This window comes from Ochotona princeps, chromosome 1, assembly GCF_030435755.1.
Source record: "Ochotona princeps isolate mOchPri1 chromosome 1, mOchPri1.hap1, whole genome shotgun sequence".
Taxonomy (NCBI): domain Eukaryota; kingdom Metazoa; phylum Chordata; class Mammalia; order Lagomorpha; family Ochotonidae; genus Ochotona; species Ochotona princeps.
Genome location: NC_080832.1, coordinates 120718969 through 120741294, shown reverse-complemented (window position 1 = coordinate 120741294; position 22326 = coordinate 120718969). Strand labels below are relative to the sequence as shown.

At 41.6% G+C, this 22326-nt stretch overlaps 1 protein-coding gene across 2 annotated transcripts in view; it reads right to left on the bottom strand.

Moving 5' to 3' along the window:
• The window catches only part of DCDC2 (doublecortin domain containing 2), a 154553-nt gene that overhangs the window by 97639 nt on the left and 34588 nt on the right, over window positions 1–22326 (bottom strand). For both annotated transcript variants that reach the window (XM_058667442.1, XM_004593088.3), the window contains exons 4-7: window positions 5892–5968; window positions 5645–5776; window positions 1649–1795; window positions 54–108 (exon numbers count right to left, since the gene is read on the bottom strand). In XM_058667442.1, coding sequence (XP_058523425.1) covers window positions 54–108; window positions 1649–1795; window positions 5645–5776; window positions 5892–5968 — 411 coding nt within the window. The remainder of the gene's footprint in view (window positions 1–53; window positions 109–1648; window positions 1796–5644; window positions 5777–5891; window positions 5969–22326) is intronic.

Sequence of the window (22326 nt, the reverse complement as noted above, 5' to 3'; positions counted from 1 at the left end):
TCTCTATCGTACAGAAATAGAGAACATAAATGAACAAAGCATCTGATACTTACACTCCCTTTAGACTTTCTGGATCCTACAATAGGAGGTAGTGAAGAGGCTTTCTGACTGTGGAAACAAATCGCAATTTAGAAATCTGAATGTTATTTACAAATTACACTCAGTGCAAGGTTATAGTCATTCTAACTTGGCACTCCAACCTGGAAGTAAACTGGATCTTACAAGAATTGCCACACACTTTCCCAGTATCACAGAAACTACAATAAAACTCCCAATTCAATCCCAAAATTTGTTTAATATTTTCATTCGATTTCATTCATACTATTTTAATTGATACACTCAAATGAATTTTAAGTACCACCTGGAATGTTTCACAGCACTTTTATTCAAATCCTAAAACTTTCCATTTGCATTTCAAAACATCATTTCCCAACCTGAGTAATGATTTTTCCAAATTGAATGAAAAACAATGCATTTCCATTGTTTTTATAATGGCTGTTAAACCTGTCAAACCAGTTACTCTCATTAGAAAGTAAAAGATTTTTTTAAACTGTTGAAATCAACCTTTTGTATTTTTAGGAACAGACTTGTCTTGACAACAAACTGAACATCTTCCAAAATAGGATGTCATGAATATAAAGGTAAATCTAACTGATTTATTTGCATGAGAATAGCCAAACTTGAGTTAGTTTTCCCCCCACTGTCGCTCACAGCAGGTTAACCCATGATGCCTAGGAGGGGCTGTTCCAGAATTTCATTTCATGCATGAGTAGGCATGGTTAGCAGTTAAGTATGCCGGTAAATAATTATAAAGGGCCAGGAAGCCATATGCAGTAGCACAGTTCAAACCACTGAAATCCCATCCTATTATTTATTTAAAAATCCTCAGCTACCTCCCATCAAGCTGCATCAGTTGTAAATTGGTGACACTGTGAACAAGATGGCCACATAAAATAAGTTGTTAAGGGCAAAGTGGCAACAGAATCTCTGAAAGGCAGCAGGAATGAATCCTGGCACCCAGGGCAGGCCACAAGGCCCTGGATCAGGGGCCAGAGCTTGTGGCGCAAGGCTCTGCGGTATATCTGCTCAGTCAAAACAAAGCATCTTTCACAAACGTGTGATTTCTCATTTGGGAAAACATTCACAGTGCACTGAAATTTTTGCTATGTTAATTATACCCAGTGTCTATTTATTTGCATATATAACATCACACTGTTTTCATGCTTTCCAATTGTTAAAAAGGGTATAAAATATCAGGGTTTTTTGTTAACACCTTTGGGTGTGATACTACAGAATCTTGTTAAACCATTAAGACACTCAAACTTCAGATACTAATTGCTGTAGAGAAACTCATCACTCTGTATCTTCCCCACAAGACTAATTCTTTACACTTACTGGGGATTCAGGGCAAAGTAAAAAAAATGATAATAATAATAATAAGAAGAAATACTATGTGGTCTTTCACACATTAAAATGGTTCTGTTTTGATGCAATAGCTTTCCATCTCCCATGATGATGATAAAAAAAGAAAAATGTAAACACACTAAACTTGCTTTGTACTTTAGCTCATAAGCCAGATTATCACATCACCCACATTGGTGGTGCTACTTCAGGCAAGAGAAAGGAGTAAATTCGGAAGAAGACTTACCCATAAGGCCTTCTCATTGAGGACTTGTCAAAAAGTAATTCACTGTAAGGTAGTTTCTTAAACCTATCTCTGCCGACAGCCACGTAAAATTGCCCATTCTCCAGCTCCGCCCCGCTCTCAACGAGTTTTCCTTCTAAGGTGTAAAGTCTGTCGAAACATTAATGCCAAGAGTTAGAACTTTAACAAGCCTTTAAAGGCCCGCTTGATTCACAAATAAAAACATGGTGTTCTTACCTTGACTCACTTATTCCTTTTCTAATAATGGAGTTACAGATGCCGTTAGGAAATTCAGTTCCACTAAACACCAATGTTACAATACAGACACAATTGCTAACTGTACAGGATCTTATCCCAGTGAGCCTGATGACTGTGATGTCACACCGACACTTCAGCGAGTGTGTACAGGATGTGATGCTCTCCGCAGGGCAAAGCTCAGCTTCCACGGAAAACTGCTTTTCTATTTATATTTTTCAAATGCTTTCAGAATTTATTTTCTCTGTGTGTTTGACAAGCCTCTGACCGCATTGTGTGTTAGGGACACCACCTCCCCTAACCACCCCCATCTCCCGCCATTGCACCTCCGCAGCACCCCACCCAGAGCAAAGTATTACATCCAAACCCACACAGAACTGGGTCAGAAGAAGAAAATAAATAAATAAAGGTGAGTGGGCAGGAAGTAAACCAGTGCCAGAATTAATGATGCAAAGTATTACATCCAAACCCATACAGAACTGGGTCAGAAGGAAAAGAAAAGTGAGTGGGCTGGAGGCAAACCCAGTGCCAGGATTAATGATGCAGAACTGCATAGCATTCGTGCCTCTTTTTTTTTTTTCCATCCAACCTCAGCAAGAGAATGAACATTCTATCTTCCCAGAATCAAGGAGTTTCACAAGAACCTTCCCTTACTGTAAAAACATACAAACTAGTTAATGTGTTACTTGTTGAAAGAACAGTGATCATTTCACCAGATGACTTAAAGAACTATTTTAAAGAACAGGAAAAAAAAAGTAATAAAAAAAAAGAACAGGAAATAAACAGTAATAAAAAACCAGAACAGGAAAGGCAACGTGTATTTGTATAGGTTCTAAACAAGCGTTAATAACTGGAAGGGGTTTCAAGATAACCTTTTTGTTTGTTTGTTTGTAATGCTTATTCTTCTTACATAATTAAGGTTAGCACTATCCATCAAGGCAAAAATTAATAATAATAGTAATAATCCCCTGACCTGTCAGCTTGTGTACTGACTGCACAAATGGCCATCTCACTGAAGCCATGACATATGAAAACAGTGTTTCTGACTTTGGTTGGCATACAGCTGCAAAGTCTGTTCCACTGTAGCATTGCGCTTCTATCTATACCCCGACAAGTCTAAGTACCAACACTTAACTCAGCGATCCCTGCTTGGTCTACAGCAAGGCTTCTGAAGAGAGGCACTGTGGACAATTTCAGACCAGATGACAACTTGCAGAAACCACTACAAGATGTTAAACAGCAACTCTGCCTTGTGCTTGCCAGACAAGCATAGCCAGTCCCACCCCGAGTTGGGACAACAAAAATGGCTCCCGACACTACCAAATGTCCCCCAGGGGCAAAAAAGCATGCCTGGCTGAGAACCACTGGCCTGGAGCCAGGACTCCCTCTTTCATTTTCCTTCAAATCGTTAGATCTGAATCAGTAGCTAACTTTTATGGGTAGACATTAAAAGGAACCTAAGTGCGCACTCTGGAAACGGCCAAACTTCAACAACAGGTTTTCTCTGCAGATAGGTAGAAAGTGTGGAACAAATTCCAGCTAAGCATTTTAGCTTTTTAAAAATATTTAACCCGATCTTCCTCTCTGTCTCTCCTCCTCTCTGTATATCTGGCTTTGTAATAAAATAAATCTTTAAAGAAAAAAAAAGGGCCCGGCGGCGTGGCCTAGAGGCTAAAGTCCTCGCCTTGAAAGCCCCGGGATCCCACGTGGGCGCCGGTTCTAATCCCGGCAGCTCCACTTCCCATCCAGCTCCCTGCTTGTGCCCTGGGAAAGCAGTCGAGGACGGCCCAATGCATTGGGACCCTGCACCCGCGTGGGAGACCCGGAAGAGGTTCCTGGTTCCCGGCATCGGATCGGTGCGCACCTGCCGTTGCGACAGATCTTCCTCTCTGTCTCTCCTCCTCTCTGTATATCTGGCTTTGTAATAAAATAAATCTTTTTTTAAAAAAATACTTAACCCTTATTGGCCTGCTTTCTTTCCTTGTTATAAGGCTAAAGAAGAGCAAGCAGGGATCTAATTTGATGGCGTGCTGGTGATAGTGAAACACACAGGTGCACACAGAGCACCCAGTCAAGAGCAGTAGTGGGACATGTCCCAAGTGAGCAGTACCCAAGCTCTCTCTCACTGAGTCACATTAGGACTAAATTTCCCTACGTACCGGTGCCTTTGGGGGACACATAACTATATTTTCATCCCCATATTGGTATTTTGTAGATCTTATTACCCTGTATGGATTTGTTCATATTAGTAACTGGTATATCTAGAAATATAATTGTGTGAGCATGTCTTTGTGTGCTTTATATTATTTGTTGGGTGGGTTTATATCATTGTGTATGTCAAAAGATAAGACTATATATTCAGAAAAGGCAATATTTAATTATTGAGATCTGCCTTCATTCCTGACACACACAAAAATAAAATCCAGAAAGATCAACCAAAGGTTTAATCAAAATCTCAAAATATAAAATATTAGAATTTTTTAAATTTTCAAATGAGGAAGTTCTAAACTAGTTATAATATGTGCTCATAAAAAGAATGAAAATATGACTGCATCAAACTTTCAGATACTAGCAGGCAAATATGCATCTAGATGAATAGATATTAATGGATATAAAGAGAATGCAAACTGGAGACAATTTAAAATTCACATGAGAAGGGTACAAATTTCTTCATTTGTAAAGAGTGTCTTTAAGTCAATGACATAAATGTGCAAATTCCAAGACAGATAGGAGAAGAAATACAAATACGTGGCATTTGTTTCGCCAGGTAGCTCAGGGTTAATAGCCTCTGCAGCACAGGGATCACTCCATTGGAATCCAAGCCTTGCTACTTTTATCTGTATAATCTTGTGCAGTTCAACATCTGCTTCTGTGTCTCCCACTTCGAGTCCGTTGAAAAAGAGTAACACTGGGCTTGGCACAGTGGCCTAGTGGCTAAAGTCCTCACGTTGAATGTGCCAGGATCCCAAATGGGCGCTGGTTCTAATCCCAACAGCCCTGCTTCCCACCCAGCTCTCTGCTTGTGGCCTGGGAAAGCAGTCAAGGACGGCCCAATGCCTTGGGACCCTGCATCCATGTGGGAAACTCAGAAGAGGCTCCAGGCTGCTAGCTTCGGATTGACTCAGCTCCAGCCGCTGCAGTCAGTTAGGGAATGAATCATCGGATGGAAGATCTTCCTCTCTGTCTCTCCTCCTCTCTATATATCTGACTTTGCAATAAAAACAAATATTTTTTAAAAAGAAAAAAAAGAATAACACTACTTCCTCATAGTCTCACTGAGCTAATTATGTCAAAAGAAGCATAAAGCATGTAGGCTAAAATCTAGCCCATGAGAAATAATTGATGGACACTCTTGCATACTAAACAAAAAAACATACAAAGATAGTAGCAAATAAGTAATAGCAAAAGATAGAAAATTACCTAATTCCCATCAGAGACCTCCATTAGAGCATTCTCATAAGATGGAATACATTTTAAACATAAAAATATTGAAATGTTTCCAGTTACACAAAGGGCAATCTTTAAGATTTGCAGTCCCAGGAATAAACAAGGTATGCAGGAATACAGATGTATGTACGCAGATTGGTAGAAGGAGTAAGTTGATCCGCATAAGGAGCTTAAAATCGATCTTGGCAGATGGCAGCACACCAAGCACTGTTAACTGTATTTGTTCTTTTGGTTTAGAGTAAATAGGCAAGCATCAACATGGTTTTAGTCCACCCACAGGAAGACTGCATCACACACCTGTGGACAGCCCCGCTCCGCAGCGTGATCTTCTCGGTGACCATCTGCAGGACGTGATCCCACTGACTCAAGGCTTTTCTCGGGATGAGGAGGCGAGAAGCTGGACTTATAAGGTCTCCATTTGCAATCAAGCTAAGAAAACAGGAGCCGTTGGAAATTATGATGCCTTCAACCACACAGCAAACTCCAAATCAAAAGGAAACTGCCTGGTCCATCTCACCGGGAAATGGAGAGGGCTTCCACTTACAAGATTGTGCAGGGTTCCTGCAGAGGTTTTCTGAAGCGCGCTGACACATTGATCCTGCTGTGGATTACTGGTTTTACCTTTGAAAGCGAGGCAAAAAAAAGAACAACAACATAAACCATTAAGCTCATATTAGCTTTTTCTAATCTAAGAGGAAAACTACAGTTTCCCAAGAAAATGGCTGAGCCCTGTTACGCCTTTGTTAAATCATTGTACTTTTTACCCCTCACTTACATGAACACTCTGGGCTCACCCTGGATCAATAATAATATGCCTTTATCAGAGTTCTCAAGAAAAGGAAAAGTTGCCATAAGCCATGGTCACACACTGTTCATGTTCTGTGGTCTAGTAAGAGAACTTTTTTAAAAGATTTATTTATTTTTATTGGAAAGATTTACAGAGAGAAGGAGAGACCAATCTTCCATCCACTGGTTCACTCCCCAAGTGGCTGTAACAGCTGGAGCTGAGCTGAGCCAAAGAAAGGGGTCTCCCATGTAGGTGCAGGGTCCCAAGGCTTTGAGCTGCATCCTACTACTTTCCCAGGCCACAAGCAGGGAGCCGTATGGGATCCTAGCACATGCAGGGTGAGGATTTTAGCCATTAGGCTACCACGCCAGGCCCTATTCAGAGACTTTTTTTTCTTTTAATTTTTAATTTTTTTTTTATTTCGTTTTATGACACAGTTTCATATGCTCTGGGATTCTGGGATTCCCCCAACCCCTCCCCATGCCCTTACCCCATGCTGGATTCCTCCACATTGTTGCAGTAGTACAGTTCATATCATCATGATTCCTTCATTGCGAGCATGTACCATGCATAGAGTCCAGCCTCTTATTATCCAGATAAATTCAACAGTTTCCTTGGGAGATCATCCTGCCAACCCCGATAAATAATTTTTTAAAGTAGGAAGATAAACCCCAAGCATTTATGTTGGACCCGGCAGAGTTAGCACTCCTGGCACTGTCAGTCAGTGGAGGAAATCACTCCCTAGGAACAGGGGGAAGGACAGTGACAGCCCTGCCTTGGTTCTGCTCTGAGCACAATGTTGTTTTGGAGAATGCAGCTTTACACACACTGAAGCAGGGATAGTGAAGCAGAGAAGAAAGGAGTCATTTTGGAGACAGGATGAAGAGGCTGCCGAAGCCCTCCCTCTAACCTCATGAATTAAGTAGACAGATAGATGATGATGAGAGAGAGAAAGAAAGAGACTGGTTAAATCTTTCTTGAAGCACGTCAAAACTCAAATGTGACAGCAGCAACTTGACCACACTCACGCGGCTAGAACACGGTGAGCCAGTAGATTAATGCTGATCTTTGGATACAATTCACACACTCTTTCCAACCTATTACTCTGCCTGTGGTCTCTCATTGAAATGAGTATATGTCACAGATGGCCATACTAAAGTAAAATTCCTCACATGGACCTGATACATTTAAATAAACTCACTTTTAAAAATTCCACATGACACTTAGTAGGACAATATCACAGCTGGATCAACACTCAAATTCATGATCTTTCTATGAAATGAAAACTTCATAAAACTAAAAAGCATTTTTAAAGTGTTTGGGGTAACAAAATCAAGGTTAATAAGCTGAGTAACTAACAAGCTTAAATTTTAAATTCAGGAGCCAATTGCCAAAACTTTTTCGTGAGCTGAATCAGTTCCTCACATCTCACTTTCTTCATGGGTACCAATAAAGTAGCCCAAAGGGATGTTCCATGAACTAAAGAAGTGGCAATTTCACTCCCTGGGGCAGTTAACTGCAGGCTGTGTCTGTTTCAGATCACAGCACACTCTTAACTTGGACCCCTGAGCCACCAAAGTTCACCTCCAGGACCTGGGCAAGTGATACCGATGGACACCATCCCAGAAACCTGACACCTCCAACTTCGCGTAAAAACCGACTAAACAATTTTAAAGCACAATTTGCAATCATTTCATTTTTAAAATGTAGATCTCAGCATTTAGAAACACAAGGGCACTGAAGTTATTAAAGTCGTCTACATAAAGAGCCTTCAATTCTATTTTCTGGATGATATGTATGTACTGAAAGGTGAATTTTTAAAGTGGCAATCTTTTTTTTTTAAAGATTTATTCAGTTTATTACAAAGTCAGATATACAGAGAGGAGGAGAGACAGAGAGGAAGATCTTCCATCCGATGTTTCACTCCCCAAGAGAGCCGCAACGGCCGGTGCGTGCCGATCCGAAGCCGGGATCCAGGAACCTCTTCCGGGTCTCCCACATGGGTGCAGGGTCCCAAAGCTTTGGGCCGTCCTCGACTGCTTTCCCAGGCCACAGGCAGGGAGCTGGATGGGAAGTGGAGCTGCCGGGATTAGAACCGGCGCCCATATGGGATCCTGGGGCGTTAGAGGCGAGGACTTTAGCCGCTAGGCCACGCCGCCGGGCCCAAAGTGGCAATCTTTAAGGAACCTTGGTGCTGCTCTCCAAACACAGAATACAGCATCAAAGAAAACAGGGCTCCTTGCAAAATATTTCACCAATCTTACACTTTCTGATAAATATGAAGTGCATTAAAATTTTTTAAGAGATACCAGAGTTGAAAATAAATTATCTAGGCATCAATAGGCAAATCCAAGAGAAATTGTTCTTAGAGATTTTATACATAAACATCCTTTCTCACACACCACAGATATGACTAATTTTTTAAACGGAAAAATGATTGGTTAAGATGCTGAACACACAGCAGTAGTGTGACCCACTACTAGACTGAATACGCCCTGCTGGTTATGCACGCCTCATAACTGACGTTGGACAGTGCCTCCTTCAGAGCATAGTTCACACTGAGAATGCCTCTAACCTGCACAGAAGGGAGTCATTTATCATGGAACTATTCCAGACCTGCGGGCTGAAAGAAAAGAAAACGCCACAGTAAAGAGGTCAGGACAATAGGCATCTTTCCAAAAGACTGTTTCTTTTCACTTCTGGATTGGGAAGGAGATTGTGGGAGACAACTGCTGCCAGGATAACAATACAAACTGGAAGAAAAACTAAAATAAACTAAACTTACTACACTTATGAAAGCCTCACTCAGGGCCACAAGATGCAAAGAAGTCCAGAGAGAGGCCCTCTCTCCAAGAGGGGAGGAATGTGCAGGTGCGTTCGTCCCCAGGGGGCACAGAAGGCACAAGGGCAAACCTGTGTGTGAGTCAGCACAACAGAGAAGAACAGATGCGGAGCAAATCCACACCACCCGCAAATTCTCCCCCATGGGGCCTGCCTCAAGTGCACCCAAGTGTAACAAAAGCCAAGACCTGCATGGAAGGGTGGGGGAAGACAGCCCTTGGTGGAAAGTCGGGGGGCTGAAGCGGAGAGTGGCGAATCTGCCGATATATAAACAGTGAGAGATCTTACCATCATCCCAGGATCGCTCCCTGCCCTGGTGTCCCTGATGTGATCCTCTAAAGGGTTACCATCTCTGTTAAACTGAATAAAGCCACAGCCCAACCTGTACCATGTTTAACCATGGATGCCCCAGCAATCAGCCTTTTCTTCCACCATCCAAAAGAGAGAGAAAACGTATCTACTTTCAGTTTCTGCACATTTTATACAAAATGATCAGTGTACAACAAAAATACACAAATGTAGGCAGAGGGAGAAATGGGCTCCCCTATCAAGGGAGAAAGCCCAAATCAAAGTCAGAGATAAACATGATGTGAAAATAAACAACAACCAAAAAAATGTTAATTAACTGTTACACATGTGCTAAAAAAATGCAATGGGAAAAGTTAGAGAAGTGAAAGAGGAAGAAATCTAGCTTAGAAAATGAAACTTAAAAAAATAACCAGATGAAAATCCTGGAACTAAAAAACAAAATAGCGGAAACAAAAATGACGGGGATGAAACAGTAAGAGTAAGTTTAAAGGCTTTTACATTGGTTTTCAACTTTTAAAAAATATTTTATACTTCTTATTTAATTATTTTTATTTGAAAGGGAGATGTACAGAGATAAGAGAAACAGAGACAGATCTTTGAATCCACTGGTTCACTCCCCAAATGGCTTCAACAGCTAAGAGTTGAGCTGATCCAAAGCTAGAGGCCAAGAGTTTCATCCAGGTCTCCCACTTGGGTCATCTTCTGCTGTTTTCCCAGGTATGTTAGCAGGGAGCTGGAAGGGAAAAGGAGCAACAGGGACTCAAAAAAAAAAAAAAGAAAGAAAAAGAAAAAGCACCCATGTGGGACGCTTAGCCTACTATGGCAGAGCACTGGCCACAAAACGGTTTTAATCTTAAAGAAAAAAAAGTAATGATTTAGAAGGATTAATCTAGAAGAAAAACACTCAATAAAAGCAATAAAGAGTGTCCAGCATGGCAGCCTAGTGGCCAAAGTCCTCATCCTCAGTGCCAGGATCCCATAACGGTGCTAGTTTGTATCCCCGCAGCTCCACTTCCCACCCATCTCCCTGCTTGTGGCCTGGGAAAGCAGTTGAGGATGGCCCAGAGCCTCAAGACCCTGCACCCACATGCAAGACCCAGAAGTTCCTGGTTCCTGCCTTCTGGCTCCGCTCACTCAGCTCTGGCCGTTGTGGCCACTTGGGGAATGAACCAGCCGAGGAAGATGTTTCCGTCTCTCACTGTCTCTGTAAAATCTGACTTCCCAATAAAAATAAATAAATGTTTAAAAAGCAATTAAAGATATGAGTGGGGACAAATAAAATTGTGCTACTATAAATTGATACGGCAATGGGTACAAACAAAAATAACTCTAAAATGTACATTGTAAACCCTAGAGTAATGATTAAAAAAAAAATCTCCAAAAGGTATCATTAACAAGCGGAAAGAAATAAATAAAATGAAACAGTATTTCAAATGCTTGGTAAGTTGAAAGAAGTTAGGAAAGGCATAAAAAAAATTGAAAGAAGCAACCATAAATAGTTAATAATATAGATCAAATCCAATCAGACTTGTAATTCATGAAATGTAAATGAACTAAAACTCCAATGAAAGGGCAGTAGAGATGGTCAGATTGTATACAGAAATAACATCTAACTGTGCTTACAAAAATATACTTTAACTATAAGAACACAGTTGTTGAAAGTAAAAGGATAGACAAAAACACCATAAATCTCAATAGTTCAAGAGGGGGGTTTTTGGTCAAAATAAAATTATAAGAATTACATAATGCCCACATTTAAAATTAATGTTCAAGTAGATGCTTATTAAAGGGATTTAAAACATACATAAACAAGGACACTTTTTAATGTGTGTTTGTTTCAAAACCTTATATCCGGGCCCGGCGGCGTGGCCTAGCAGCTGAAGTCCTCGCCTTGAAAGCCCCAGGATCCCATATGGGCGCCGGTTCTGATCCCGGCAGCTCCACTTCCCATCCAGCTCCCTGCTTGTGGCCTGGGAAAGCAGGAGAGGACGGCCCAAAGCTTTGGGACCCTGCACCCGCATGGGAGACCTGGAAGAGGTTCCTGGTTCCCGGCATCGGATCGGCGCAGCACCGGCCCGTTGCGGCTCATTTGGGGAGTGAAACATCAGATGGAAGATCTTCCTCCCTGTCTCTCCTCCTCTCTGTATATCTGGCTTTCCAATAATAATAAATCTTTAAAAAAAAAAAAAAAACCTTATATCCTACAGAGTATCAGATATAATCAAAAAACTTTTTTTTAACATGATGCTCTTTTGGGCTTAAGAAAAATTAAGCTGCAGAAAATTAGGTACTGTTAATCCTCTACAATTCATCTCTACCTTCTCTTTTTAAAAAGACAGAAAAGAAACAAAAAACTGGCCACTAGCAGAAGCAATGAACAGACACGTGCATGCACTTAAGACCTTTCTCATATTAATTACAATAGAATATTTGGCGCAAATTAGAGCACCCTTACTCAACAATTCTTGAATCTTTTCAAGTCCTTTAAGTTTCTTTCCTGACAGATATTCCCTAATATTTTTATGTGACTTTATCGGTGTGATTGACAGACAATCTAACAGAATGAAAATGAACTCTATTAACTCCAAATTCCACATTCTAGGCATGGTGACAAAAATCAGGGCAGCCACTAAAATATTCTGGAAAGAATATGTTCATCAGTGTTATATAATGAGTACTTTTAAAAAAACTTCCAATTTGAGTGAGAACCAAGTTCTAGAAGATGGCTGTACTTATAATAAACGAGCTGTTTAGAACATTCCCAGAAGGGTCCAATTAGTCTCAGAGAGCTGATGAAACCTCTTGTCTCTCTACCCGGCGCCTGCACAGGTGCCCACACCATCGCAACCAGTCCAGGGGCTAATGCCCAGGGGAGAGGCTAGGGATTGTCTGCCCAGCGCCAGAGGGCAACTTTTCAGATAATCAGGGATGCCACAGCATCACTTTGAACATCTGTTATTTAAAAGGAATGTCTCCCTTCACTGAAGTAGGAAGCCACTTCAGAACTAAAAACCAATGGTTTACATATATAAAATGAGACAAATGCAGGGGCACTTCAAAACTCAGCAAGGTAGAGGATTTCTTTTTAGTTGAAAAGTGACTCGAAAGATAAGACATTCATCATAAGTACTGCCATGCTTTAAAACTCTTAAGTGCAAGCATACACTAAAATAAAAAAAAAAAAACTATGTTGCTAAGTCTGCTAACGTCATTTTGATCTGGTAATCGATTTTCCAATGTATTATACAACTTAAGTTATTGATATTCTGGGCTTGGTTTTCTCGTTATTGACTTCTACAGAATATTTTTTAAAAACTGGTAAGCTTAAGCATTTTGAAGAGGGTATTGTTAAATTTCAAGTGTATTAACTTCATTTCAAGAGTAGTTATTTGTAATGAGCACTTAATCTTACAGAAAAACTCAAAAAACAGCCAAGGCAATCATAAGTGAGTCTGCATGAGCTTTCCTAAGAGAAAGACATGACCCCTATAAAGTTAAAAAATAACTGATTAACCCAAGAAAATGCTGGGAAGTTACTGGAAGTCCCATAAACCAAGCTTTTATTTTTTTCCTTTTTTCAGAAGAGGGGAACACGAATTTCTGGATTGTTTGCCTTTTCTTTTGTTTTCTCTCTTACCACAACATGCTGATAATTTCACTGTTGTCATTTTTTTGTTTTGCTTTCCCAAATGGGATTCTGGTTACTAAACCCATCTAGGCAGTGGAATGTAAAATTTCCACCAGGAACGCGGAGCAGTGGAGAGTGTGTCCCCAACAACACAAGATGGAAGTGAGCACTGCTGAACACGCAGGGGCACCTGCATGGCAATAAGTCACTTAGGATCCCCACTGAACAATGTGTCAACTATAGATGATCTACAACCAGTGTTTCATTAATGCTGAGAGACAGATTAACTCACTGACAGACCCAGAGGAAGGGGGAACTACTATTTTTAGCAAAGATTAGTTTTTAATCAACAGTCAGTGTTCTCAGCATAGAGGATGGCAGGCAGGGGTCTCCACTCTTACTGAGCTTATTTGGGGGTGCATGGCAGAGCGCTGGAGGAGCAAAGGATGAAGGAGGCGGGGTGACAGAGTCAGGAGCTCCACACCATGAGGCAACATCAAGTCCTGGAGTTCGAGTCTTTACTGAACCCTGTGGACTTCAAGTCCTCAAATTCTCCAGAAACATCCAAGAATAATTATCATGCAAGTTAACATGAATATACACACATACAAGCCCTTAGGGACTGTTGAAATTATGACCTTACTGCCCTAAAATGTCCAACAGTTATTAAGGCTACCCCTATGAACTGGAATTGAATACCTAAGGGAATTCAGTTTAGGTGCCCTCTCATAACTAGCAGAATAGCAACAGACTTTGATAACGAAATGGCAAGAGTAATCACTGGCCCAGTCACTGAGGTTTTTCACAGATCCATTTATAAATTCTCTTTTCAACTGCTTGCTGAGTGCCCCATCTGTAACCATGCATCTGACAGGCAAACAGGATAGTAACTGAATTAAAATTAATAAACATCAGTGTTAGGGGAAGAAACTCCTGAAGAGCAGGATCACTCCCTATCACAGTTACACCACTAGGTACTATCCACAACCAGATGTGAGATGCTATGAACTGCCACTCTTCTAAGTGGGTGCAGGGTAGGGTAATGTGTCCCTTTCTTAACCAAAGCTGTTTGGTGGACTGGTGCTAAGTGCTTGGGACTTCTTCAAAAAAGCATATTTTTCTTAGAATAGGACTAAGAGCCAAATTTAAGAATGTAAACATGTTTCGCACTAACATCCAGCCTCACAGCCTCTTTCTCCCTTTTGTATAATAACTCTTCTGATAGAAATATTGATGAAATATACTTTAGTTTCTGGAAAAAATGGGTTGTTTCAAAGGCTTCAGGAAAATATAGTTAAAAGAAGTTTATTTCGGTGTAGGACAATTTTGAAATCAAATGTATGATACACAATTTTCATAAACTTTTAGAAGATCCCCTCATATGCATGAGTATCAGAAAACAAGAAATAAACTTAACTTTTAATTTCATTTTTCACAAACTTTTTGAGTTATCCTCATGTACTTTCAGGACATAAAATATCACATATTTACCTATGTCTTTTTTTTTTTTTCAAATAAGGTCATGCCTATTTCTGCAGCTCTAGAATGAAACATTTGTACCTGAATGAAACTTGTCCCACACAGCAAGTTAGCCATACAACTCAATGTAGAATATAAACAAAGCCTTCTAACAGAAGGAGCAAACTTTAGGAGGCACCCTACAATCTGACATCTGGAGCTTTCTCCAGCAATATCCTCTCCAACTCTCACAGTGCAGTTTCTATTGTGCGCCTGACACACATACCTTATGTCATAAAGATGCTGTCATCAAAAATGATTAACCAAAAGGAGCAGGTGATTAGCACAGGCATTAACATGCAACAGAAAGGGTGGGGGAGGATGCCATGATGGCTTAACTGGCTAATCTTCCACCTGCAAGCACCACTATCCTATATAGGCACTGGATTGTGTTCCAGCTGCTCCATTCCCATCCAGCTCCCTGCTTATGGCCTGAGAAAGCAGTAGAGGATGGCCCAAAGCCTTGGGACCCTGCTCCTATGTGCAGAGCCTGGAAGAACCTCCTGGTTCCTGGCTTTGGATTGGCACAGCTTCAGCTGTTGAGGTATTTCAGGAGTGAACCAGTGGACGGAAGATCTTTCTGTCTCTCCATCTCTTGATTCCGGTTTCCTGCAAATGCATCCCCTGAAAGGCAGGGACAGCTTAAGCATTTGTTCCTGCTACCTAAATGGGAAAGTGAGATGGAGGCTTCTTGTCCCTGGTTTTCACAGGGAGTGAATCAGAAGACTTGGAGAGCTAACCAGCAGGTGTGAGATCTTTCTACCTACCTAATTATATATCCACCTGTTTTTTAAGTAAAATGAAAATAAGTTTTAAAATTGTTAAAATAAGCTTTAACTCTGCCTTTTGAATGAATGCACAAAATTTCAAAAAAAAGGAAGGAAGGAAGGAAGCAAGGAAGCAAGGAAAGCAGGTGGAATATATTATGGCACAACTAAGCTAAGCTATTGCCTGGGACACCAGGATCCCATGCGAGCAGTGGTCCCAGCTGCTTCACTTTTGATCTAGCTCCCTGCTAACGTTCTGCGACAAGCAGTGGAAGGTGTCCCAGGTGCTTGCACTTCCATCGAAGATCTGAATGAGGTTCCTGGCTCCTGCTTTCAACCTGGCCTGGCCTTAGCTGTTGCACCCATTTGGGAAATGAACCGATGGTTAGAAGATCTCTCTCCCCATCTCTACCTGTTATTCTACCTTTCAGACAAATAAATAAATAAATCGTTAATGATAAATACATAAATTTACCTTTATCAGTGTGATTTACCTTTAACTCCACTTTCCCCAGACTTTTTTTAACCCCCCTTACATATTTATTTCCAGCTCTGTCCACTGAGAGGGCCTCAAAGCACTAAGACCACTACCGCAAGGAGCACCCTGCACACCCACAGGCTGCTTTCCAAGGAATATTCCATGGTAAAAGGAACCCATACTCCTTTTAGAGAGATGATGGAGTCCAGGACACAGGAGCCAAAATACCAATGACCCCGGAGCCTCTTCTGGTGCTGGAAAGTAACACAGGCCCAGGTAACAGCAGGACCGACCCAAGAGGGACACAGACACCAGCCTGAGAAGGTCCCTGGGGGTCAGCACCAAGAAACAGAATAACATGAATAAGGAGCACATTGCTTTGGGGCCCCTAAGATAAGTATCTATGAACTTGCTGATTAAATAAGAGAACTCTTCTAGACAATAGCATTCCAGGTGGTGCCGTAATATGTAAAAGTCACTGCTGGGCAAACACAATTGAGATGAGAACAGCTAAGGTTCTAAAATGTGTTGGAGAAACCTCAAACGATGAGTAAACAGTACATGTGCATGGTCTCCAACTATTTCCTAGAGAGCTATTCATTCATCACAAAGAAGAAAATAAAAACTTTATGATAGGGAACCCAGCAGCTGAGCCTTAACCAAGTGATCCAAGTTAACACACCAGGAATACTACCTATCAGCATCCCGTGCTATGCAGATAAGTTAAAAAAAAAGAGGCTTAATTTTTGCTTGTTGATAATAAGAGATTACCTGCCTTCCTTCTCTCAGAGCATTTACTTTAGAAACTATAAGCATTTTCTTCTCTTTTGGAAATGGACACAATCTTTCCCAATGCTAGAAAGGTGTTTTATCATCTTAAGGATGGGAGAGCCACCTTACATCCTTGGGATATAAACCCGAGGAAATGGTTTCTCTCTTTCCCTCCCATTTGCAGGAGGCTGAGAACCTAACTTTGGGAGGTAGAAATCTACCTTCAAGGACATCACGCTCCAAGGTGCAAAACTACCTCCTGCCATAAAGTTATAGAAGTTTGTTCTGCCTCCATTAGCTAATACAGATTGTCACCCCAGTAACCAGGTGTGTCAGGGTGAGCCAGCTGTGACAAACAGTGATGCCACTTCCTCTTGCTTGAGAACTAACCATTCTCCCGGCAACATACAAGGTATGGGTCACATCTGCTTGTCTGTAGGGAAAAGTGAGATATTTATTTATCTACTTGTCTTTATGATCTCTTAGCAGCAGATGTTCTGTGACAGGCACCATATTCTGGATTCATGTCTATTCAGCAATGAAAATATTGGGGCAGGAGTCTGGAGCAGGGTAAGCAGTTGCTTGAGATGCTCCCATCTCATATCAGAGTGTCTGGTTCGAATTCTGGCTCTTCTCCCTTCTAATCCAGTTTGCTGCTAAGGTGCACCTTGGTGGCAGCCTGTGATGGCTCACATTTTTGGGGTTCCTGCGGTGGCTGTAAGTCATTGTAGGAGAACTGGGTGGAATCCCAAGCTCTTGCTTTTGGCCTTACTCAGCCCTGACCCTTGAGCTCATCTCAGGAGTGAATTAATGGATGGAAGATCTCTCTCTTTCTCTCTCTCTGCCTCTTCTTCTTCCCCTCCTTTCAAATAAAATGAAATTTTAAATTTAAAAAATAATAAAAGTGTTTAATTTCCCTACTATCATTGTGGAGAGGGTTACGGAATTGGTAAAATATTTTTCTTTTTAGTTATATTTCTCCAGCTGTATCCTGTGATACGATGTGCTCTGTGTGCAGGTTCTACCTGGCACTCTGACCCAAAACAACGTCAAATCACAAGGAGACAAACTGAAGAACGTTACACAAAATAACTGACCTCAGGGCTGGCCGCCCCCAAGCCCCAAGGCTCTGAATCCCCCCCTGATGCAATCTTAACATAATGCCAGATATCTATCCCTGCTTAATCTTTTTTTAAAAGTAATTTTAGAAAAACGTATCCAGGGCCCGGCGGCGTGGCCTAGCGGCTAAAGTCCTCACCCTGAATGTGCCAGGATCCCATATGGGCGCCGGTTCTAATCCCGGCAGCTCCACTTCCCATCCAGCTCCCTGCTTGTGGCCTGGGAAAGCAGTCAAGGATGGCCCAATGCATTGGGACCCTGCACCCGTGTGGGAGACCCGGAAGAGGTTCCAGGTTCCCGGCTTCGTATCGGCGCAGCACCGGCCGTTGCGGCTCACTTGGGGAGTGAATCATCGGATGGAAGATCTTCCTCTCTGTCTCTCCTCCTCTCTGTATATCTGACTTTGTAATAAAAATAAATCTTTTAAAAAAAAATGTATCCAATAGTGCGGAGAATAGCTGGTATATCTTATTTTACCTAGCCTCCTCTGTTAGCATCATACATAGCTGCAGTCTAGTTACTAAAACTAGGCAAACTAAACTGATATCATTACTTAATCGTCAGGCTTTGTTAGAATCTTCTTGCTTCTAAAAATTTATTTATTTATTTATTTGAAAGGCAGGGTTTACAGGGAGGAAATATTTCTGCCCTCTGCCTCACTCCTGAGATGGCTACAACTGCCAGAGTTGGGCAGGTCTATAGCCAGAGTCCAGGAGTTTTTTCCTTGGACGCTCATGTGGATGCAGGGGCCCGAGGACTTAGTCCGTCCTCTGCTGCTTTCCCAGGCACCTTAGCAGGGATCAGAAGTGGTGCAGCCGATGGACACGAACCGGTGGCCATTTGAGATGTAGACATTGCAGACGGCTTGAGTCTCTTATGCCACAGTGCCAGCCCTGAGGTCAGTTATTTTGTGTAACTATCAAAACCACTTGAGAAAGACCCTCGGAACATGCACCACATCTGGGACCTGGGGTGGGTTGCAGATTGGGTGGGGCTTCTCCCTTAAAATCTCCTTTTACATCAGATATATTAAGGAAACAATACAAAAAAAATGTTAAAATATATATATATATATATATATATATATGATCTTGTTTTTCAAGAAAAAAATGGGGCTGTGTATACTCATGCCCTTGCCTAAAAAAAAAAAAAAAAAAAAAAAAAAAAAAGATTGCATCAGGGATACCTGCATCTGACATAGGAGGACCTGGCTCTGCTCCTTATTCCAGCTTCCTGCTAATGTGCACCTTGGACAGTAGCACAAGATGACTCAAGGAGTTGAGCTCCTGCCACCCCTGTGGGAGACCCACGCTGAGTACCCGGCTTTTAGTATTGCCTTGGCCTAACCTAGGCTGTTGCAGTCATCTAAAGAGTGATCAGAAGATGGAAAATCAATCTCTTTTGCTCTCAAATAAAATTAACTAAGTAAAAAAAAATGATGGGAGCAGAAATGATTAAAGCACATGAAAAAATATCAACAAATGTAAAATCCAATTTTGCCTGACATAAGAGGCCTCCTACCCTTGTCTTCCTCCAGTAGCTGAGAACTCTGCACCTAAAGTGTAGTCAAAACCACGTGTCTGAGATAGCACGAGGTAGTCCCCTAGATGGAACGTAAACGCTTGCATCATGTGATGTGTTTGGGCTTTGGAGACAAGGTGAAAAGAGCAGCAATTACTAAAGCTGAGGTTGACAACAGATGAATTATTTCTGAGCCTCTGAAACAGAGCAGGAAGCAGTATTATCTCCTGAAGGTCAACCACTGGTTTGCCACTAATGTGCACAGTGCTCTTTTATTGTTTTTTTCACATACCAAGCCTATTAGCTCAGAACAACAAGAAACAAGGACTTGTTGTTAACCACAGAACCTGGCTTAATCGGAAACTAGCTGCTCTCTCCAAGGGTAGAACCCGGTCAAAAGGACCTCAACTCTACATCAAACCTGCAGCATCCAAGAGCTCAAAGCACAGAACGCAGATAAGAAGAACATAAAAGGTTCATGGAGACTTTTTTTCTCAATTAAAAGTGTAGGAATACATGAAAATATAAGGTCAAAACTCTCAGTGGCTCAGGGATCTGCCCTTTCAGTAATTTACCTGCAGTCTGCCACACTGACCTGAGATCAGAAAAAAATGAATGAAATATAAAGAGAAACACACAAAGAAATAAAATTACTCAATCCTTTAAGATCCAGAGGAAGAGGAAGAGGAAGAGGAGAGGAGAGGAGAGGAGAGGAGAGGAGAGGAGAGGAGAGGAGAGGAGAGGAGAGGAGAGGAGAGGAGAGAGGAGAGGAAAGATTTCTCTGCAAGGCATCAAAGTCTTTGCCCCACTTTTTCTTATTTCACTTCCCTCTCTACCTGCATTACTTGGGTGAGAGGATCTCTTTACGGTACAATGGCACTGTGGTGTCTAACACACAATTATTTTAATACAGCAAAGACAACACATAAGTAGAAGAAAGAATTTCACAGCAAATGTAATGAGGTGAGGCCACATTTACCTTACTTCCAATCTACATATTACAGGAGAAGCCGTGGGACCAGGAGATCCCTGGAAGGAAACTCACTTGCATCTTGGAATAAACCAACTGGACCTGCCCAAGTCATGTGCTCCAAACTCGATGACACTCTGGTCTAGGAAGGGGGAGGCAGCTGTCTACTTGCCCAGGTTTGACTCTGGTTCTCCTTAATCAAAGATACCCATAAACTATCACCTCTACTTCACAAACCTTGCATTCCAGTGGATGAACAGGTTGTAAATTCTCCCAGGGACCGGGAAGCTGGCCCGGAATGCAGGAACTAGGCCCCACAGATAACATGAACCACCTTTGTCCACCTTTGGAGAATAACTTAGGCCATGGCTCTCACTACAACAGAGGTTCCGTCTTCTACTTAGAAAGTCTAGAGGTCCCACAGACCCTGAAAACCTCACAAGGGAGCCCAAGGAGCCCCGTTTTGTTGGGCATTTCACAAAGAACAAATCAGATTTCCATCCTGTTAGTGCTACATTCTAGTCCAACAGGTTTCAACAAGTATGCTCAACATTTTCTTTAAGTCCAAGATACTTTAACAGGTAGGGCAAAATTTCAACATTTAAAAAAATCAATTGCAAGAGAAAAATCAAGAACATTTTTCTCACTCCATCTCTCTCTTCATGATCACAACCATTTTAACCTATAGCAGATTTGATTCCTTCATACAATATTAAAACTTGCTTTCAAAAACAAACATTATACAGGTGGACAGGAAATAGGTCGCATGTATCTTTCCATGTGTCTTTTTTTTTGTGAGATTCATTTATTTTTATTGGAAAGGAAGATATACAGAGAGGAGGAGAGACAGAGAGGAAGATCTTCCATCCGATGATTCACTCCCCAAGTGGCTGCAACGGCCGGTGCTGCGCCAATCCAAAGCCAGGATCTAGGAACTTCTTCCAGGTATTCCACATGGCTGCAGGAATTCAAGGCCCTGGGTCATCCTTGACTGCTTTCCCAGGCCACAAGCTGGGAGCTGGATGGGAAGTAGGGCTGTCGGGAATAGAACCGGCACCCATATGGGATCCCAGCGCGTTCAAGGTGAGGACTTCAGCTGCCAGGCCCCTGTGCCATACCCTCCATATGTTTTGTTGAAAATAAATTTAAAAAGAAATAAAATTTTTTCAACCCCATAATTTCTCTGCTTCCTCTTACTAACATGACATTTACTTGCCATTATTTTAGGCCTTCCTTCCAGAGGCGACCACAGGTTAGCACAATTATGGGACTAGAACTGCCAATCAAGTTTAATACAAAGTCCAAACCAGAAAGAAATAGAGACACAGAAAGACAAGAAGGAATGGAAAAAACAATGAAGACAGAAAGGAAAAAGAAGGGAGCGAGGCAGTGAGAAGGGAAAGGAGGAGGGAAAGAAAATGAAAGAAGGGAGGGAGAGAAGGAAGGATGGATGGAGAAAATGCAGAAGAAAAAAGAGAGAAAGGAAAATTTCTGATTTGGTCACTGAGCGATTTGAGGAAACACATGAATTTTCTAAGAAGCACACCAGTTCAAAACTTCAAATTCTTTGTTGATGAAGAAAGGATGTGAATAACAAAGCCTAGACTAGTCCAAAAGTCACTTAAAATTAAAAGTCATTAAATCAACCTTTCCACATTGCCAGGATATTTACTTTTTTTCTTCTTGATCAAGTCTATATTAAAATGAAGCTTTGCTGGCATGGCACAGTAGCCTAGCGGCTAAAGTCTTACACCAGGATCCCATATGGATGCCAGTTCATATCCCAGCTGCTCTACTTCCCTTCCAGCTCCCTGCTTGTGGCCTGGGAAACCAGTTGAGGACAGCCCAAAGTCTTTGGACCCTGCACTCACGTGGGAGACTCAGAAGACGCTCCTGGCTTCGGATTGGCTCAGCTCCGGCCGTTGCAACCACTTAGGGAGTGAACCAGCTGTTAGATCTTTCTCAGTCTCTCCTCTCTGTAGATCTGACTTTCCTATAAAAATAAATTTAAAAGATGCTTCATTTTTCTAACACACCAATCAACAAAATGAACCCTATGCAATAACGCTCAGGAGAGTATCAAAGCAGTCTAGATTTGAAGGGTTTTTGCCAGTGATCTGTAAGACAAATCAAAAAAGACAAAGTTTGTTGAGAAGTGGCTGGCATGTATCTTAGCTATAACCAGAAGAGATTTATACAAGAATCCAAAGTTTATCCAACACAGAGAAGAACCCCATCATTCAGTTCAAGGAAAATGAAGAATGTATGAA